Raw genomic sequence first — 22,174 nt, 5'->3', positions numbered from 1 at the left:
TTAGTGATATCAATTAGTAGTTTCAAATATCAGGCAAACGTTTTTGATTATTTTGTTTTCGCTATTTATAAAATCCATTCCTATGCCCCACAATTCTTGATAACAAAGATTTATACATTATGTTGGTACTAACCTTTTACCAAGGTTTAGTAAGCACTGTGCTTGAGGAGACATGGCTTAGTGTCATACCTATGGTGCTATACTTCAAAACGAGAGACGCCTATGCATTCATTTTACTATACTAAACATAAAATGAAGTAGCTTTTGGCATAATTACTATATCGTACAGTTTTTCCTTGCCAACTTTTGGTATTTGAGACATGAGGAAGATAACACACATCTATTTGGATCAAACGATCAACATGCCGGCATGCCAGGTAGTAACTGTCCGACTTAATGCTAAGATGACCAGCTATTCCTTGTTTATGTCCAGAATGGAGGTAATGGTAGTCATTGATGGGATAACTAGTTATTCTGACCGAAACATCCCATTCCATTGTCCTCTAGTGTAATAATCGCCATGAACTCAAAAAGAATGGTGAATTTAATGTAAGGAAGGAAACATTACCAAGGATGCTAAACATGAATACACAAAACTCAATTATTTTCGTAGTTTACATTTCTTTTAATCTGTCATGAGGAATAGACAAAATCCTCATATAAACCTTTAATGCATTTATTTGCAGTTTATACATTGAAAAAGTGAATTATCGCTCAGGAGAAAAATCAGAAAACAAAAGTTTCAGGAATTTTCTTGGTGGTTAGCAAAATGCAGAAATGCAAGGGATTCAATTTACACATTGAAATACCACATTTTGTTAAAAAGAACATTCAAGCATAGAATTTCTTGAATCCAGCAACAAATGAGAATATGTAAAACAACCAATCTACACACAATTGGCTACTTTTCACTTTAAATAGTGTACTTTTAATCCAGTCATTATCGCCTGCAAGTAATTAAATGGGTGTCTGCAATACAGTGCTTAATTAGTTTCACTGAAAATTACCTACTGTTATTAAAACTAGTGTTCTGCCTAACAGTTACTTTATTTAATAGACTATGCAAATAACACATATAAAGTCACTGGCAAAATACTTCAAGAAGAAAAAATACCTATTGTTAAATCAACAGCAAGAATCATATTAGCCCAGATATACTTTCTTAGTCATGGCTTTTTGTACAACACAGAAATGCACATTCGCTGCTATTTCAGCTTCAGAGGGACATTAATAAAGTGCCTTTCATTTTCCTCGTTATTGTATCACGGAACATCTCGAGACCTCAAATAGCGGAAACATGGTTGGAAACCTGTATTTCTTTTTATTACGAGTAGAAAGTCAGCACACTCTTGTGATTTCCTCTAACCAGCAACACTGGGGGTAAGTTCTTTGAAAGAATTTCTAACCAGGCCATATACAGGTAGTCTGACACCGTGTTTTTTCTTGCCACAGGTAGGCTTCTACAAAGAGAGGAAGACATATTGACATTATACACTTCACACAGTTGATTAGCTAGGTATACGGAATGGTTTAATTATACAGTGCTCTCCATAGGTGTGCATTTTGAATCATTAAACAGTTGCTTATTATTCTGCTCATTTTCAACAGTGCATGTATTAAATTAATCTGAATCACCAACAACAATGTACTTTGTTGCATTAGGCTGCTTCATTTTCAGTATGACAAGGCAGGATAGAAAACATATTTTGGGACTATTAATGGTACTGGGACTGTAGAGTTCAGGGATTTAAAAATATATCAGCAACCCAATCAAATGTATCCATAAGGAAAGAACATTGCTAAATAAATGCTCAGATTCAGTAACTAATTGTTCTTTGACAAACAAGCATGGGCACTAAGGAAAGTGTGAGGAGTGGACTAGTAAGACTTACAGTACATTTTAACATGTGAGCCTTTAGAAATTCAACACTTGAACAGGTTTACAGGTGGTTAAGCAGCCTGTGCTACACTTACAGGGTTGGTAGGGTATTGCTGCTAGAGCACAGCTTTCTTTAAATCGTATTGTCAAAAATGATAGTCACTCCACTGTCAAGTGCAAGTTGTAGGACATAAGGTCAGCTAGACAATGGGACATATAGGACAGAATTTAGTGAAGCAACTTAGTGTGGTTTGTTTATGAATGGCTATCTATCTATTTATCTATCTATCTATCTATCTATCTATCTATCTATCTATCTATCTATCTATCTATCTATCTATCTATCTATCTATCTATCCACTTTATTTAAAGTAAGTTATCAATAAAACATTAACATTTCCCACATACAAAAAGAAAAACAGAAAATCTCTGATAAACCAGTGTATTTTGCCTGATATTGTTAACCGTAATGTCTCTCATTGCACTGCTTGTGTCCTTACACATCATGGCATAGACAACATCACAAATGACCCCAATGGTGATACTGCTTCACCTCACTGTTGACATCATGAATGACATCACTATGTATATTCATTCACCTTCATATGTGTTATTTGTTGATGATGTCTTCCTATATATTTTTATTAGGCCTCCAAAAATCATAAAATTGTTACTAGACCTGCAGGTCGAGTAACTTGAATAATCTACTTGATCTAACTGTAACATACTTAACCCGTAAATGGGTCTCAAATTGCAAATATTTTATTTTACAGTCACCTTTTCCTTCATTTTCACGTGCGTGCACCTTCAAATATGTGAGTTCAGCATTTCTGCTGTACAAAAAAACCTCTTTTGTTTGATTAAATAGACTAAACACTTGCTCCATGTATAATAAGAATCAAGCCCACATATAGGGTACACATGAACTGTGACTTGTCTTAGTTTACTAATAGCATTGCCATCAGGGCAGAAGTATTTCCCAGTTTATGTTTAAACACTCTTAATAAATATATTACTAAAGCATGATGTGGCAGCACACTCATTTACAGACAGTAAATTCCCAAGAAATGTCCTCAAATCTTCCCACTAACTTGCAACTTTACTGATAAAACTATGTGTTGTTTTAATAATCTGTGAAAATTGGGGTTCAGAAAACATTTATCCTTGGCACATTACCAAGTAAAGTGTTCTTATTTCTTTTCATTGTTTTAAAATATTTTTTTCATCACACTGAAGAACATAAAATGGTCTTTCACAGCTTCTGACATGCATTTAGAAATGTTTGTACAGCTGGCTTAGTTATTAAATGTTTTGTGTTTGGAAAACCCACAAAGCCTTTCATTTCACACATTTTACAGAGGGTCAGAGAGGTCACCTAACAAAATCCTGGAACTCTGCTCTCAGAATTAACAATGACAGACTGACTTTTGACCTCTGTCCATGATCACAGAGCAAATGTGACAAGAACAAGAATTAAAGGGGTCTTTTTTCACTTTCTGACTAAACAGAACACCTGTACTTTGTCAACTTGCCAGAACGGCCGAGTGGGTCCTAAAAATAGCTCGACCTCACAAAATATGACTTGCCATAGCAAGAGGGCGAGTAGATTTTTCGAGGCCTGGTTCTGAAATATCACCTTACCTTTGGTTCAAGTACTTGACCCATGCCCAATATGGACATAACCTACTGCACATGGCCTTTGTTCAGGCGCTGGGGGAAGTGGTGCACGCTTCTATCAAGGGCCAAAAGCTATGGCTTCAGCGCAGTGCCTGGTCTTTGGCCTCTGAGAGGACCCAAACCCCAACCAACTCATTAAAAAACTCTATCCCTTTTTTCTAGGATGAAAGTTAGACTTGCCTGTTTTAGCTAATCTGATACAATAATAATAACTTCTAATTTCATAACCATGACATTTTCAATGTACAGTCTGGTCATTGTTTAATTCCTGTACCTAGAGATGCTTTGTCCTGATACAGGTAAGCAAGATATTTCTAGACCAATAAAACAAAATTGTAATAAAATTAGATATTGAACTGAAAACTTTTAGATAATATAAGAGGTTACATTTAATTTATTTTATTTGCAACTTTAAAATCAGCACACGCTGCCAAAGAGAAACATTGTGCTGGCCTATTTTCGGAGAGAGATGTGCACAGGAGGCATAGGCGTTTCTCTCTGACTCCCAGAAGGGTGTGTTATGGAGGGATTCAGGGATCTCTGCCCCCTGTCAACCCACTGAGACCTTCCCCTGCCCTCGTGCTACAGCCCGGTGGGCATAATATTGGCAGTGGTATTGCACAGACGGGGTGGAATTTTTCTTTCCAGTTATGGCAAGGAGTAATATTCTGTGATGCTGAATATATATTTTAAAGCAAATTAGTTCTACATTTTATAATTACAATTTTTGTTGGTTTTATGACATGATACTTACAAAACAATGAGGTTTGCAGACCTCGAATGTTCCTGCAGAAGTTCATTTAAACGCACTTGACGATAACTCTAGAGGAATGAAAAATAGTTTTCATTTTATGCAATCTACTTTTTACTAAAGCCAATCACAATTACGCAGTCATGCATCTCTACAAATGAAAAAAACACAAAGTTTAAAAATATGCGAGTTGTTAATGTGCAAAAAAAAGTGTCAGGTTCAAGGAATACGGTTTAGTAAGTGGGACAAGTTAGCAAGTTACCAATTGAGCAGACCATTGAGCTTCATTATGAGTGCTCCGGATGCACGGGTGATCATTTCACACAACCAAGGTAACTGCTGTTACCGCTCCGTTGGAATTAAATGGGATTTTATATTGAACCCATAGAGCCCAAGAGCTGAACAGGTGATGACGCAGAAATGAAGGTTTTACATTTATTAGCGCATAAACGTAGTGCTGCAATAATCAAGTGTGACTTTAATCGAACTAATAAAGATTGTACGGGGACAAAATGTGCCCTCAGAGTAGTTTGCCAACATTTATAAGCGTGCTTCATATAACGTGATGTATTAGAATTGTACTAGTTTGACATAATCGCAAACGTGTGCCATGATTTGCTTGTTAGAAATGCTTTAGCTTAGCATAACTTTAGTGGAGGCTTTGGCCTAGTTGCCTTGTCTCACGATTTAGATGCTCGTATTTTTCCAATGTGCTAATAAACGTGTATTCTTGCTTGAAGCTGTACTTTTCCAGTGAGATCGGTTCACATGCTTATCTTAAGGTTTCGTGCCAGCCTGGCATCTTCTTCTTTGCTCCAAGGTCAATCTGCAGGTGCGGACAATGGAAGCTCTGAAAGTGAGTTAATTGGTAAAATATGTTGCAACTTACGTTCCCGACTCCAAGGATAATGTATGCTTAGGTAAAAGCTTGAGAACTGTTGTTTTTGATTGGACAATTTGAAGCCAACCTATGAACCCTCCAATGGAAGACCCTACTGGATTTGAACTGTTGTCTATTTAAACCAGGTGCACAAGGAGAAAGCAGCCATATTATAGCCATCTTTGCCATTATAGCCCATTACGAACTTTACCAGCCATTTTGAGAGACATTACGAGAGACATCGCCCATACCCGCCATTTTGCAGGACATTGGCCATTATGGCCCATCTTGCTGACTTCGTCATTTTGCCGTCTTTTAGAGACTTTTAAGTAATTCTCGCCCTAGAGACTTTAACTTTGATTTGTCCCTTTGCATGAAGTAGTAGTTTTATCTTGCCGCCGTGAGGCTATTGCCCCGTCCATCCTGCCCCTTTGCCCCAGTCCCATGCTGATCGAAACCGGTACCTGTGAGACGAAGACTTCCTTGAATGCTGATTGAATTTGGTAAATATGAAAGGAAAATTGTACAATTGCATTGTGTTTCTTTTAGGTAACCAACTGCTGATTTTTTATAAGAGCCCTAGTTAGGAGTTTTCTAAATTAATGTTGCTAAATTGTTTTTGCATGAAGACCCACATGCTAATGCTAATTTGAGGTTAGATGAGGATTTATTTGATGCACGATGCAATTTGAGACCTTGTTATGCTGACTAAATGTATGCAATTAGCTCGTTACAGATTATAGTTTTAGTGGTTTGTGTTGCTATTATCGAAGGCATTATTATTCAAATGCTGCATAGATTGCATCTGTTTCGCCGTTATGGACAGCTATTAATGTTCATTTACATATATCATTTGGTGTTGAGACACATCTACATTGTGCTAGCTTTGTTAATATAGGGAAATAAATTCATTAACTTTGCATAAACTGATGTGGTTATTCATGACCGAAAGGTCATGGTTTCGCCGAAATGTTTTCTGGATTGATTGTTAAGTGTTATGTTGATCAGGGCATTGCTTATGTTCGTTATTGATTATCGATTATTGATTTTGATTGATTACTCCTGGGTAAAGAGAGTCCCACTTGGTCAAAAGATTCATCGACCCAAGAGCGTCCAAATACAGGTAAATTATTAGGCTGGAACGCTCTATCAGTAGATGGTAGCAGAGGACGGTTTCGCCCTTTGGGACCTCTTACTCTTAAAGTACATGGTGTTGAATTAACGGTTACGACTTTTGAGATCCCAATCGAGAGGTTGAATTAGATTTTCTTGGGTAAAACAGATTGAGAGAATGATGATGGGCTAAGTCCATCGCGACTTTCCCGGGATCTCGGAGCTTGCGAATGGAAAGAATGGAGGTGTGGAATCGGCGTTGGTGGTACTAGTGACGGTATGAGTGAAGTTAGGATTTTGCGCTTGCACAGCTTATTGCCGCAGATTGTGTGAAAAGGTTGCGAGGATTTTAGAGAATAGCGGAGGTGCGACTCCGAGTGTAGGAGTAGAGAAGTCGTCGAACTTCATAGAAAATAGCGAAGGTGCGACTCCGAGTGTGAGAGTAGGGAAGTCGTCAAACTTCACGTGTATGTGGCGCTTTGTGCAGAAAAAGGTCCACGTGGTTGTTGTTGTTGAGACGGGCCCTGCGAGGTCAAGAGACTCCGGAGTATGTTGAAAAGTGTATGAGACACTTGTTTTATGTTGTCGTCTGGTCGGTTTAATAGGTTGACCGAGCGTGGTCAACGAGTCGGTACGTGTGTTAAGGGAGTGAAAGAAACTTCGACTTCGGGCTTTGACAAATTCTAAGTGCACTAGAATAGATCATTGACAAGTTGAGAGCAGAGTCTGCGGGTCAGATTTGCTTGCGAAAGTGGGGACCGAGAAAGATGGAATAACTACCGAGGCTAGCGAAAAATCCCTAAGGTCCTGAAGCGATTGTGTTACCCTTCCTGTAGTAAACCGACAGATCTGTTTTATATTTTTTTGGTTGCTCGCGATATATGCTAGAAGTCGTTACGAGAGGAGCTGAGTGAAGGAGGACGAGCCGCGAGGCTTTGTCAGCCGCAGTGTGTGTGAGTGTGACGTCACCAGGAGCCGCGCTGGGATAGGTTGGTTGCAGAGAAGGGTCGCGCACGGATTGGACGCAGTCCGTGGGGCTCGATTGGAAGGGGAAAGGCAAGCGAAGAGTATTCCGGGAATTAAAGTCACCTATTGATTACAAATTTTGCGAAATAAAAGACGAGAAAATGAAATTTTTTAAAGCGTTAAAGAGTGCGATGAAGGGAGAGTCTTACATTAAAGCGAGCGTAGGAGAGGAGATGCCACCCGAAGGTACACCAGCTTACATTGTAATGGAGGAAAAAGTGGTAGCTCCATGCCTTTGGCTAAAACAATGGCACAAACTGACAGAGAAACATGGGAGCGTAGCGTTCCCGATCCATGGGACATTCAATATAAGGATCCTAGAGAATTTGAGATTCGCGATGTACGACATGAAGGTACCTCCAAGGCCAGCACAGTTTGAGGCTCTAGCGATTTGGGAACTAATGGCTAGACAGCAACAGCAAAAGAAGTTCGAGACCAGGATGAGAAAGGTAGAAAAGACACTAGCGGACGCTAGGTGGGATAATGCACAGAAGGTGTGGAGGTCAGATATATTGCAGGGGATAAAATTGTTTCCCGCTATTGCTAAGGAAGAAGAAGAGACAGGCAAGAAAGCTACCTGTAAGACAAATAGGAGGTGTTCCAAAGATAGAGAAGAAGAGTCAGATGATGAGGAGTTCATCATGCAATTGCTGAACGACCGTCCACCACCCTATGCAGCGAGTGGACAAGGTCCAAGTACCAGTTCTGCCCCTCCGGCACCGGTACAGAATAATGAAACTCCGAATTCAGAAATGCCATCGGGATCTAAGGACCCGAGTTTACTGTTCACCCCGCAGATACCGCAGGTTAGGAGAATATATCCAGATGTGCCTATATTGAAAACAGCAGAAAATTATCAGCCGCAAGTCCCAAGGTACTACAGCAGCGACAACAGTACGGGAATGATTCTAGATCCAACCGTAATGGGAGTACAGAATGGTCGCAACCCAACATTGGCACAAGCTGAATCAACCCAGCTTTTGATGCCGCAAAAGCAGATGCAAGGGGGAACCGCACATGCTCAGATGACGGGGAGTCAGACGGGCATGCCGGCAATGATGACCCATAGTGTGGGAATGAACATGCCTCAGAACCTGGGAAATGGACAGAACCCAGATGCGATATCCCTACCCATTACTGTAGGTCCACCGGTACCTTTGTACACCCAGCCTAACTTAGGTATGAACGGTCAGGGATCAATGCTGCAGAATGGGACGGAGAGGAGGTGCATAGAAAACACTCCAGAGACAACTCCGATAACGGCTCTGCCAACTGGATCTGGGTCCTTGATGGAGTTTAGTCCCATATGTGCTCAGTCGACAGTGGTGAGGTCGAGTCCCCCACTGATGATACCGCTAACATCGAACACTGAGAGTTTGCCGCAACCATCAATGGCAGTCGATGTGAATGCTACACTGATGGGGTTGAATGCGCAACAGCTAACACAGTGGTTCAACAGTCTGAATTCCACACAAAGCTCAACAAGTGGGAAGGGGGAAGACTGCCTGAATAGGGTAAGGTTGAGCATGGAAGCAGAAGAGTTGGTGGAAGGAACTATGGGTGTGAATAGGCTAGAGTCCTACTCGGAAGAAGAGCTGAGGTATCTATGTCCCAGGATTACGAGAGAAGTGAACAAGGTACACAGAAGGTTGCAAGAAATAGCTGACAAAAACGGGATTGAGATAGACAAGACAAAACACTTGAGCAGGAGCTATAGATTGGATTTCGGGACCACAGACTTTGAACACATGAGGTCAGCAGGCATGAAGACGCACCTTAGAGAATTGCTGCAGAGTGCACAAGTGTGGAGGTGCTTAGACAAATGGGAAAGCAGGTGGGCAAAGAAAAAGGAAAAGAAGAAAGACAGTGTCCCAGAGCATAAGGAGAAAAGACCACAGAGTAGTGATGCAGTAACCATGTTACCAATGAGGGAGACAGCAGGGGGAAAATTAATACATGTACCGTGGCACAGAAGCGACATTCAGTCTTTTACTGATGATTTTCCCAAACTGAGAGAGAAACCAATTGAATGGTATCAACAGACTGATAGGTTTGTGAAGCTTGCAAAATGTCTTTGGGAAGACCTGAACACCCTCTTTGAGATTGTGGTTCCGGCAGATTTGTGGGAAGAATGCAAAAGGGCTGTAGGTTGGCCGACAAGTGAACCAGAGAGGGACAGGGATACGGGTGCACCATCACCTATGGTGATGAGCTTGTACTATAAGGTGATTGAGCATTTGAAGACGAAGGTTGCCGCGAAAAATGTGGATTGGCAGAAGATTGATCGAACTGCCCAAGAGGCTAAAGAGTCGATTCATGGTTACTATGAGAGGTTGTTGAAGGCGTTCAAGAACTACAGTGGCACGGAAACAATAGAGGCGAAGGACATGCTTCATTTTGTGTTTAGGTTTGTGGAAGGGCTGAGACCAGAGATAAGTCAGATGATAAAGACACATTTGATTTGTTGGCAGTCGAAACCTATTGATGAGGTGTTGAATTACGCGAAATACTGTAGCGACGAAATTGAAGTGAAACAGAAAAAGTTGAAAGAGAAGGTGATGATGATGCAGCTTAAAGCAGCTCAGACAGGTTTGCAAGGGTTGCAAGGGTTCCAACAGCAGATACCGCAGCCGCAGCCGCAGCTGCAGGGAAATATGGTGTTCCAGCCACAGGCGAGAGGCAGAGGCAGAGGAGGTTTTGTGAATAATGGTCCGGATTTGAATACTGTTGTGACTCCGAATGGTATGCAGGCAATGAAAAGGGTGATGCCGTGTCACGCGTGCGGAATTGTCGGACATTGGAAACGCGAGTGCCCAATGATGGTGCAGGAAGGTGCAGGTGTTGGTCAGCAAAACAATGATGTCAATGCATTCCAGACAATGAGGGGACCGAAAATGAGAGGTCCAAATCCAAATTTTCAGACCATAAATCAGCTGCAAGGATTACAGCCTATGCAGCCGCAGCAGATGCAGATGCCTCGTATGCAGACGACGCAAATGCAGCCGATGCAACAGCAGTTTCCCATGGTGCCTAATCAGCAAATGCAAATACCTTTGGCACCAATGAATCAGCAGCAAGTGATGGTTCCTCCACAGGTCTCGAGTCAGGTAATGAGTACAAATGGCACAGTACAACAGTTTCCATTACACAGTGAGAGTGGAATAAACAATGTATGGGAGAGTGAAAGTTCAGATGAGGAGGGAAATTGTGTGCTTGCAGCATCCTTGGAAGTTGATCAAAAGGGTCCATATGTAGAGGGAAAAGTTATGGGTCATCGTGTTTCATTCTTAGTTGACACAGGAGCCATACGCTCAACTGTTAGGAGCATTGAAGTACCAAATTTGCCCCTCTCAGGGAGAACAGTTCAAGTGGTGGGAGTAGCAAACAGGTACCTGACGAACCCAATCACAGATCCAGTACCAGTCAGCATTGGTAACTATCAAGGGTTACATAATTTTGTGGTATGTGACTCAAGCCCGATAGCACTGTTAGGGAGAGACCTATTGTGCAAATTGGGATGTTCGATTATGTGTTCGTACGATGGAATTAGAATTCAGACGAGCAGTGATGGGGAAGAAGAGGACAGTGTAGAAGGGGACGAGATGGAAATTGTCGATGAAAAATATCCTCTGATTAACCTTCTTCCAATGTTAACTGAAGAAGATATTCCAGCTGAATTACGGGAAACAGTCGGAAAAGAAGTGTGGGATATGACAGGAAAGGAGGTGGGATTGGTGAAAGGAGTGGAACCAGTGAAAGTGACCGTAAAACCCAATGCAACCTTTCCCCAGACCCCACAATACCACATGGCACAAGACACCCTCATGAAAGTCGCCCAACTCATTGACGAGTTTGTAAAACAGGGAGTACTGAAAGAAGTGTTAAGCAGTCCATGTAATTCACCAATCATGGGACTAATAAAGCCGAGTGGAAAGGTCCGACTAGTGCAGGACTTGAGGAAAATAAATGACATCATAGTTAAATGCTGCCCTGTAGTACCGAATCCAGCTGTGATAATGTTTCAAATCCCTTGCGATGCCGAGTGGTTCTCAGTCATCGACTTGTCACAAGCCTTCTTTTCGGTGCCTCTTCATGAGGACAGCCAATTTCTCTTTTGTTTCAAATTCTTAGACAGAGTTTACAGTTGGTGTCGAATTCCTCAAGGGTTTTCTGAGTCACCGTCAATTTTCAATCAGATTCTAAAGAAAGACTTGGAAGCGTTAGAATTGCCATTCGAGTCAGTCCAAGTACAGTACATTGATGACTTACTGATTGCAGCTAAGACAGAAAGTGGCTGCACAGCTGATACCATTGCCCTACTGAACCATTTGGGAAGGAATGGACACAAGGTGTCTCCTTCAAAGTTGCAGTTCTGTCAGAAGAAAGTGAAATACTTGGGACACCAAATAGAGAAAGGGTCACGGAGAATAATGAAGGAAAGAATAACAAGTGTACTTCAAATGAGTCCACCAAAGACGAGGAGGGAGGTGAGGAAGTTTTTGGGGATGGTGAGCTACTGTCGCCAGTGGATTCCCAACTTCTCGACTCTAGCAAAGCCTTTATTGAAACTGACCCAGAAGGATGCTTTGGATGAAATTGAGCTGAAAGGAGATGAGATGGATGCCTTTATTGAATTGAAGGAATGCATGTGCAGGGCTCCAGCTTTAGGTATGCCTGATTACACAAAGCCTTTCACATTGTTTTGTCATGAACGTGATGCATGTTCTTTGTCTGTCTTGACCCAAGCCCATGGTGGCGTAAACAGACCAGTAGCATATTTTTCAGCTACTTTGGATCCGGTCGCAGCAGCACTTCCAGGGTGTTTGCGCGCCGTAGCAGCAGTTGGTATCAGCCTCACTCAGAGTGAAGGAATAGTGATGGGACATCCATTAACAGTCATGGTCCCTCACTCAGTTGAGATACTTTTGACCCGCTCCCGAACGCAACACATGACTGGAGCAAGACTTACAAGGTATGAAACAATAATTCTGGGCTCACCGAATGTGCAGCTGAAAAGGTGCACTACGTTGAATCCAGCAACCTTGCTTCCCGGAGAAAATGCTGAAGTTGAGAACGCTGAAGACGTCAAGCATGACTGCCTTCAGGTGACTGAATTTTGCACAAAACCCCGACCTGACATCAAGGATACTAAACTTGATGAAAATGACCAAATTATTTTTGTTGATGGGTCATGTTTAAGAGATGCAATGGGAATTTTGAAAGCAGGATATGCTGTATGTACTGTAACAGGTGTCTTGGAAGCGTCCTGGCTTCAAGGAGTCTATTCTGCACAAGTAGCAGAGCTTGTAGCACTTACAAGAGCATGCCAACTGTCTACATTGATGAAGGTTACCATTTACACTGATAGTCAGTACGGGTTTGGAATTGTGCACGACTTTGGGCAATTATGGTCACAGAGAGGTTTCCTGACTTCTTCAGGGTCCCCAGTGAAAAACGGGGAGAGAATAAGGGAATTGTTACACGCCATTCAAATGCCAGCCGAAATTGCAGTGGTAAAGTGTAGTGCTCATACAAAAGGACAGGACTATGTTTCTCTGGGAAACGCATATGCGGATCAAGTCGCAAGATTTTGTGCCTTGAACTGTATATTGCTCAGGGATGAATGGAATTCGATAAGTGAGCCAGAGCTTGAACCAGCTGAAGCATTTGCCTTAAAGGTCGTGGATACAATGGATGAACTAAAAGCATTACAGAATAGCGTCAGGGAGGAGGAAAGAGTTTCCTGGATTAAATCACAATGTACACAGAGACCAGATGAGTTATGGGTTTCAATTGAGGGAAAATATGTTTTACCAAATTGTCTTTTATCGCAGCTAGCGCGGTTCTATCATGGGCAGGCTCACCTAGGGAGAGATGCCATGATAAGATTGTTCAAAACTGATTGGTTTAACCCCAGATTTCGTCAAGCTGCGGAAGCAGTTTGCCATCGTTGTGTCATTTGCCAGCAGATGAACCCAGGAAAGGGAACAGTTGTGAACGCGAGCCACATTGGCAGGGCGAGTGGCCCGTTCAGCAGAATGCAGATGGACTTTATTGAGATGCCTGTGCATGGAGGTCTGAAGTATGTGTTGGTGATTGTGTGCATTTTTAATCACTGGATTGAAGCATACCCTACACGTAGAAATGACAGCCTTACAGTTGCAAAACTATTGTTGAAGGAGTTAATACCACGTTTCGGATTCCCGATCTCTTTAGAATCAGATAGGGGAAGTCACTTCAATAACGAGGTGATAAAGTTACTTTGCGCAGCGCTGAACATTGAGCAAAAACTGCATTGTAGCTATCGCCCTGAAGCCTCAGGACTGGTGGAGCAAATGAATGGTACACTGAAATCAAGAATGGCGAAAATATGTGCATCGACAAATTTGAAATGGCCTGACGCATTGCCCTTGGTGTTAATGTCAATGAGAAACACCCCTGACAGAAAGACTGGATTGTCTCCGCACGAAATTCTCATGGGCAGGGCCATGAGACTTCCTGCAGTTCCTGCAAATGCGCTTTTGAATATTACAGATGATATGGTGTTAGACTACTGCAAAGGTCTGGCTGACGTGGTTCGCTCTTTCTCTCACCAGGTGGAAGCAACCACCTTGCCACCGATCCAAGGTCCAGGACACACACTGAAAGCAGGTGACTGGGTCGTGGTAAAGAAGCACGTGAGGAAGTCGTGTCTGGAACCCCGTTGGAAAGGCCCTTTCCAAGTGATCCTGACGACAACTACCGCTGTGAAGTGTGCGGGGGTTCTCAACTGGATTCACGCCAGTCACACAAAGAAAGTGTTGTGTCCCACAGATGAGGAAGTTGAAGCGCTGAAACTGCCAGTACCTGATAATAAAGTGCCGAGTGCTGAGACAGAGCAAAACAGAACTGGAAGCGAACAGGCAGACATAGAGGAGAGAGAAATATTCTCTGAGGACGAAGAAACTGACTCACTTGGGGAAGACCAAGGGGAAACCTCAGACAGCGACGAAGCAGCTGAAGGTAACAAAGAGCCTGAAGCAGCTGAAGGTAACAAAGAGCCTGAAGCAGCTGAAGGTAACAAAGAGCCTGAAGCAGCTGAAAGTGACACAGAGCCTGAAGAAAGTAACGGTGACAAAGGGCTCGAAAGAGGTGAAAAAGCAGGAGAGCCTGATCAGAGGAGGGCTTTCCCAGAAGCAGACGGTACAGTAAAAGAAAAGGAAAATGTGATTGTCTCTCCAGAACAAGGGGACAAGGCAGAACAGAACGAAACTGTTCAAACTTCTTCAGAAGAGATCGCAGGTCCATCAAATGGACACGGTGCAAAGAAAAGACAAAGTAGATCGCCAGTAAAAATAGGAACTAGAGAAAAGTTGAATGACGAAGGGCCAAGAGTGAAAGAGAAAAGAAAAGAAGTGTCTGTCGTGGTACCAACCTCAAGTGAAGGAAAAGACTTGACCAAAGAGGAAAGTACCAGTGAGGCAGAGTCAAAGAGAGATGCAAAATTAAAAAGGAAAAGGATACCGAACAGAAGATATTCCGGTCCTGAATGGGCATATGTAGTCCATGACGATTGGACTGACGAGTTTGTATCTCTTAGCCTCGAGAACGAAGAAGAAGAGATACCAATAGAAAAGAAAAGTTTTATGGACACTGTTGATTGAAAGGCTGATAAATGACATTGCTTGCTATAATTTAACGTGATACAACCAGCTGAGACATTGCTAAACAGGATGAGACATTTGCTAACTTGATAAGACTTTGAAAACTTGATTGACTTTTAAACATGATTTGAGACAACGTTGCCAACTGAAAAAAAAAAAAAAAAAGAGAGAGTGAGTTATTGAACTTTGAAAAAAAAAAAAAAACAACAAAAAAAAAACTGAGTTATTGCCGAATTGAGACAAATGCTGCTAACCGATAAGTGACTTGGCTTCTGAAGAAAACTGTGTGAACATTGCGCTCGTTCAGCTTTGTAACTGAATTGCTAAATCGTTTCTTTTTACAGGTGCTTCTAGCTCTCTGATTCTATACAGATCATGACTAGGTACGCTACACAGAACAGTAGAATGAAATATTGTAAATATGCGTGTATAGGCTTGATAACTGCATGTGTACTAATAATAATGATAATAGTGCTTGCAATGCATGGTAAGAGTGAGAATGAGAAAATTGATGCTTCTACCTATGCTCCTGTTACTGTCACTGAACTAACCGCACTGAAAAGACTAGAATTATATGAGAGACACTTGCATGATAAGAAAGAACTTTCGTATAATGTTTTCTATCGCTTGCTAACAGAATATGTTGAGACTATGGATGCGAAAGATTGTTATGTGTGTACACAGATACCGACATCGGTAACGGAAGGGGTGACTTATCATCACATGCCTCTTACATATGGGATTACATGTAGTATAGTAACTTCTAGATTTTATGGTCAACCAACATACAGTATTTTTACTCAAATTATGATGTTACCTTTGCATATGTTCCTATAATCACGCAGCTAAGCCAGATTGCTAAAGATTGGGATGCAAAAATAATGAGGGAATTTTTTCGAGCCAATGCAACCTTTTGAAACAGCTCACGCTCATAGGGAAAATCTTACCTGCTCGCTATCTGCAGTAGAAATAAGCTTTTTAGATCGCACAGATGATAGAAGGGCACAAATGAATGCAAAATTAGAAAAGGAGCTACATAAGAGGACTTCAGTAGATAATTATGCTTTTGCTGCAATAAAGACACAAGGGAGAATAGCTTTAGATGCTTGGCATGTAGGGAAATTTTGTATATATCGAGGTGAATCTTATTATGATAACATTTTCGTAGGAGCGAGTGAATGTAAACATACGTTTATCTTTAAGGCCAAATGGACATTCATGCTGAACGGACTTGATCCTGTCATACCTGGTGTATATTACATTTGTGGGCATAATGCCTATTATCGTCTTCCAAAAGGATGGTGGGGGAGATGTTATTTGGGTATAGTGTTCCCAAAGGTTTATCAACTGGATGACCTATCGATGATTCCAAAGACATCTGGATCCCATCGTATCCAGAAAAGAGAGACCGCAGCTGCTGTGGTAGGAGATATATTTGGAGCCATGATTCCTTCATTGGGAGTTGTGTTGAATTCCATAAAAATAAGAAAGTTGTCTACTATAGTGGATAACATGTTGACAAAGTTTTCAGGTGCTATAATCCTGATAGATGCTGAACTTGCAGCGGAAAGAGCTATGACTCTTCAAAATAGGCTTGCCTTAGACATTCTTTTAGCAAAGGATGGCGGCGCTTGCAAAATGCTTGGTGCGCGCCACTGTTGTACGTATATTCCAGACAACAGTGCAAAGATTAAAACAATGCTTGCTAATCTAACAAAAGAAAGTGCAGACTTGAAGGAATTGAAAGAACCAGGAGTGTGGGAGAAGGTTGGAAAGGGACTTGCTTCAGTGGGAAATTGGCTTGGTGGCGTTTGGAATGGAATATTGCTAAAAATAATACAGGGAATATTAATAGTACTGATTTGCATCTTTGGAATTTGGGGAATAAAAAGAGGAATACTAATGATCATGGCAAGAATTAAAAGAAGGAAGGAAGAGAAAATGATGAAAAGAATGGCAGAAGAATACAAAGCAAGGACAAGGGGAACTAAAAGGCAAAGAGAACTGACAGAATTTTAATGGAATAAAATTTGTGGGAATAGTTTTGTGTGATGACAAGTAGTCATCAGAGGAGGGATTGATGACGCAGAAATGAAGGTTTTACATTTATTAGCGCATAAACGTAGTGCTGCAATAATCAAGTGTGACTTTAATCGAACTAATAAAGATTGTACGGGGACAAAATGTGCCCTCAGAGTAGTTTGCCAACATTTATAAGCGTGCTTCATATAACGTGATGTATTAGAATTGTACTAGTTTGACATAATCGTAAACGTGTGCCATGATTTGCTTGTTAGAAATGCTTTAGCTTAGCATAACTTTAGTGGAGGCTTTGGCCTAGTTGCCTTGTCTCACGATTTAGATGCTCGTATTTTTCCAATGTGCTAATAAACGTGTATTCTTGATTGAAGCTGTACTTTTCCAGTGAGATCGGTTCACATGCTTATCTTAAGGTTTCGTGCCAGCCTGGCATCTTCTTCTTTGCTCCAAGGTCAATCTGCAGGTGCGGACAATGGAAGCTCTGAAAGTGAGTTAATTGGTAAAATATGTTGCAACTTACGTTCCCGACTCCAAGGATAATGTATGCTTAGGTAAAAGCTTGAGAACTGTTGTTTTTGATTGGACAATTTGAAGCCAACCTATGAACCCTCCAATGGAAGACCCTACTGGATTTGAACTGTTGTCTATTTAAACCAGGTGCACAAGGAGAAAGCAGCCATATTATAGCCATCTTTGCCATTATAGCCCATTACGAACTTTACCAGCCATTTTGAGAGACATTACGAGAGACATTGCCCATACCCGCCATTTTGCAGGACATTGGCCATTATGGCCCATCTTGCTGACTTCGTCATTTTGCCGTGTTTTAGAGACTTTTAAGTAATTCTCGCCCTAGAGACTTTAACTTTGATTTGTCCCTTTGCATGAAGTAGTAGTTTTATTTTGCCACCGTGAGGCAATTGCCCCGTCCATCCTGCCCCTTTGCCCCAGTCCCATGCTGATCGAAACCGGTACCTGTGAGACGAAGACTTCCTTGAATGCTGATTGAATTTGGTAAATATGAAAGGAAAATTGTACAATTGCATTGTGTTTCTTTTAGGTAACCAACTGCTGATTTTTGATAAGAGCCCTAGTTAGGAGTTTTCTAAATTAATGTTGCTAAATTGTTTTTGCATGAAGACCCACATGCTAATGCTAATTTGAGGTTAGATGAGGATTTATTTGATGCACAATGCAATTTGAGACCTTGTTATGCTGACTAAATGTATGCAATTAGCTCGTTACAGATGATAGTTTTAGTGGTTTGTGTTGCTATTATCGAAGGCATTATTATTCAAATGCTGCATAGATTGCATCTGTTTCGCCGTTATGGACAGCTATTAATGTTAATTTACATATATCATTTGGTGTTGAGACAAATCTACATTGTGCTAGCTTTGTTAATATAGGGAAATAAATTCATTAACTTTGCATAAACTGATGTGGTTATTCATGACCGAAAGGTCATGGTTTCGCCGAAATGTTTTCTGGATTGATTGTTAAGTGTTATGTTGATCAGGGCATTGCTTATGTTCGTTATTGATTATCGATTATTGATTTTGATTGATTACTCCTGGGTAAAGAGAGTCCCACTTGGTCAAAAGATTCATCGACCCAAGAGCGTCCAATTACAGGTAAATTATTAGGCTGGAACGCTCTATCACAGGCAAGCTGCCACCAAATGCAGCTTCTCAGCCACCAAGTTACAGCTGCTGTTTAACACACTATTGTGTTTTTAAAGTTCAGTTCATTAGTGAAAATGATTAATAATCTGGAACGTCGGGATGATTTAAAACATTGATTTGGGAAAAACAAGCATTTGGGATGTACATGCAGGAAAAGCGAATGGGACTGTTGTAAAGGGGAGGTTATTAAGTGTGCCACAGCTGGTCTACTATAAAGCACACACTGAAACCCTTGGTAGGCAGGAGCAGTGTTTTCAGGGCCTCTGCTATTCTGACAATCCCACTTCCTCGCAATTCCCAAAATTAAGGGCATCCACCAGGTTAAAGATACCAACATAGCAGATGCCTTTTACTTTGATGCTTTTTTCTTCCTCAACACGTAACATAGATTGTTTGCCCTGTTTTTTAAGGTTGATACCACTAACGCCCTATTTTTTCTTCATTATTGCCTAATTCATGACCCCCAACGTCCTCATATTGTTTTCGTTTCTTTATAGGAGCCTTCTCTTCTTTGGGTGGAGGGATAGAGTCACCCAAACCTCTCATTCATCCCCACATGGAACGAGCTCTCAGTGAACAGTAGAGGTACGCTTTCCTTTAATGCCCACATCTTCTGTGCTCCCTGATTTGCTTGTCTCTCTTGCTTACTTTTGCTCTTTTCATTCACAGTGCACTCATTCCCTCCTCCCTTCCCTTCTTTTATCTCTCTCTTCCTGCCTACTGTTTTATAATATGTGCCCTTTTTACTTAACTCTGGCTTGTAATCACTAGATCCTTGCCCTCTTTGCTGCATCTGCCCTACATTTTGTCTCCCGTTTTATCCCTCCTTCTTCAGCATGTACTACTTCTTTGACTCCTCCTTCTTGCACTCCAGCCAATATGAAAATAGAAGCCAGACTTAAAACCCCTGTTATTTGTTCCCTTAATTTGTTCTCATTCCTTCGAATAAATCTGTTTTACCTTGCTCTAACTGGTTTGCCAGCCTCATTAAAACAATAAATAGAAACAATGCATGCAAATGTACATACATAGAGAGGCTTTGGGTAAACCCTTTTCACCCTTGGATCTGTTCATATTTTTCTTCTGCCTACCACAGCACACACTATGGGTAAATGGGTCAGCCCGCTTCAACCACTGACTCTCTTATACTTTCAGTGATGACATTTTACCTGATCACATGTGCACACTTGCATAAAAAGAAGTAGGCTTCAGTGCTGGAGCTGGAGGGACAATATTTCACAGTGCCAACGTATGTTTTGTCTTTCAGTTTTCAATCCTTTTTCATCTTAGTGTGATTAAACTATGTCTGCAGGTTACAAAAATTCAAAGCCAAGAGTCCCATCTGTTTGTGCCAATAATATTAATCGTTTCCTGTGTTGTGCATTAAAACTGTGAGGTTTCTATACACCTGCATGCTTGGAATCAGCCATACTGTTCTATTACCATTCTATGCCATGGTTATTTTTAAATGCACATTTTCTTTATTGCAAGCATACGCCCGCAGTGTTTAGGCAGCAACATATATTTTGTTTTATCTTAATTGCATATTCCTGCAATACATTTCTTTAATGAACCGTCACACCCACCAATTTGCGGAGGCCAGCTACATCGACTTTACCAATACTTAGTTATTATTATTTTCTACACTCCAGCCTCAGGATTCAATGCAAGGTTAGGAGCATTTTTTGGCTTGTTCGACACCCAAAAAATGGACTTGCTAGCAAATAGATTATCTTAAAAACTGAATTTTGTATACAACACAGCAGTCTTACATAGAGACACAGTGCCCTTAAGCTCTAAATAGCAAAGTGAGGGAATAACATGCAGATGTGGTGTTATGTTGATGGTGGATAACATGCTAAGCCCTAAAGAGTGAGTCAGACCCATTTGCTATGCTCAGAAAGTGATAATAAAATATTGTCCATAACTGCCTTGCATTTCCAGTCCAGCCTATCAATCACAAAATCGTGGCCATTAATTATTTCAGTTGTATGGCAACAACAGCCAAGTTGCTGATGCTCCCATGGTGCCATGTCATTAGCCTTGCCCATTTGAGTGACAAAGCTGCAGCATCATTAGGTGTGCATCCTGTAAAATGCTGCATCTTTAATTAATTTTACCTTACCCATATGGTTCTCATTGTTTGTATTACGTTCACTTTAGTATTACCACTGCTTTCCCTCCAATCATTATTAGGCAGGATTGTGTGGCCCTGCAGCTCATGTGGTGCAAGGGGGTCACATCAGTTAAGGTCCCTGGCACCTTGGCTGTAAGCTTCTCATTCTGTGGTGGCTTGTCAGAGTGTTCTTTACTAGCAAATGGCCAGTTGAACTGAATGTGGTCAGAATCTCGGTGGGTTCTGGTGCCCGTACTCAGAAGGGCCCTCCTTCCTATTGCGGTACACCCCCTTGTGGTCACTGCTATTATCCACAATCTATGCTTGCACCCTTTGGCAGAAAACTAAGGCGGTTGTTCAGGAGATCCCCTATAAAACACTTTGGTATGCTCCACGAAGCAATCCACTGCGTGGATTTATATATGGCAAATATTATGGAGGGATATAAAGTAGAGTTAACTATAGCAGCAGGTAAATGAATGTTTCCGCTATTACAATGGTCTTCTAGGTATTTGTGATGTGATACAGGTTAACTTGTTTTGTAAGGAAAAACGATCACATCGCAATAGAATTGCAGATAGTTTTCATAGGCAGAGACACTCCACACTTTACATAAGTGGCAAGAATTTTCAAAGCAAAGAACAACTGAATATCACAATTTACATCTTATCTGTGTCATCACAGCAATCAGGAGAATAGCTACTGCCCAGAAAGATTATTGCTTCATTATGCAAACCAGCAGCAGGATTGCCGACGCAGTTGAAATGATTAAATTGGCTCAGCTGAGATGATATGCACTCTATACAGAAACAACGTGACAAAATGCAGTACCAAGTACACAAAGTAAACAAATCTTTTGTGAGTACACTATGGGGGTCATTCCGACCCTGGCAGTCCATGACCGCCAGGGCCGGGGACCACGGAAGCACCGCCAACAGGCTGGCGGTGCTTCCAGGGCCATTCTGACCGCGGCGGTAAAGCCGCGGTCAGAAAAGGGGAACCGCGGTTTCCCGCCGGTTTCCCGCCGGTTTCCCGCCGGTTTTCCCCTGGCCCAGGGAATCCTCCATGGCGGCGCTGCTTGCAGCGCCACCATGGGAATTCCGACCCCGAAACAGGATGGCGGGAACGGGTGTCGTGGGGCCCCTGGGGGCCTCTGCACTGCCCATGCCACTGGCATGGGCAGTGCAGGGGCCCCCTAACAGGGCCCCATAAAGATTTTCACTGTCTGCTTTGCAGACAGTGAAAATCGTGACGGGTGCCACTGCACCCGTCGCACCCCTGCAACTCCGCCGGCTCCATTCGGAGCCGGCTTCCTTGTTGCAGGGTCTTTCCCGCTGGGCCAGCGGGCACCCTTTTGGCGGTCG

General features: G+C 41.8%; 1 protein-coding gene across 3 annotated transcripts in view; it reads right to left on the bottom strand.

Annotated features, from left to right (window-relative positions):
* Positions 1–608: 608 nt before the first annotated feature.
* SLC12A1 (solute carrier family 12 member 1) overlaps positions 609–22,174 on the bottom strand; it is a 372,378-nt gene continuing 350,812 nt past the window's right edge. For all 3 annotated transcript variants that reach the window (XM_069222497.1, XM_069222494.1, XM_069222496.1), the window contains exons 26-27: positions 4,311–4,378; positions 609–1,460 (exon numbers count right to left, since the gene is read on the bottom strand). In XM_069222497.1, the coding sequence (XP_069078598.1) occupies positions 1,325–1,460; positions 4,311–4,378 (204 nt within the window). In that variant the 3' untranslated portion in view covers positions 609–1,324. The remainder of the gene's footprint in view (positions 1,461–4,310; positions 4,379–22,174) is intronic.

Source organism: Pleurodeles waltl, chromosome 3_1 (genome assembly GCF_031143425.1).
Source record: "Pleurodeles waltl isolate 20211129_DDA chromosome 3_1, aPleWal1.hap1.20221129, whole genome shotgun sequence".
NCBI lineage: Eukaryota > Metazoa > Chordata > Amphibia > Caudata > Salamandridae > Pleurodeles > Pleurodeles waltl.
The sequence above is the reverse complement of the archived record's forward strand: the minus strand, read 5'-3'. Positions and strand labels throughout refer to the sequence as shown.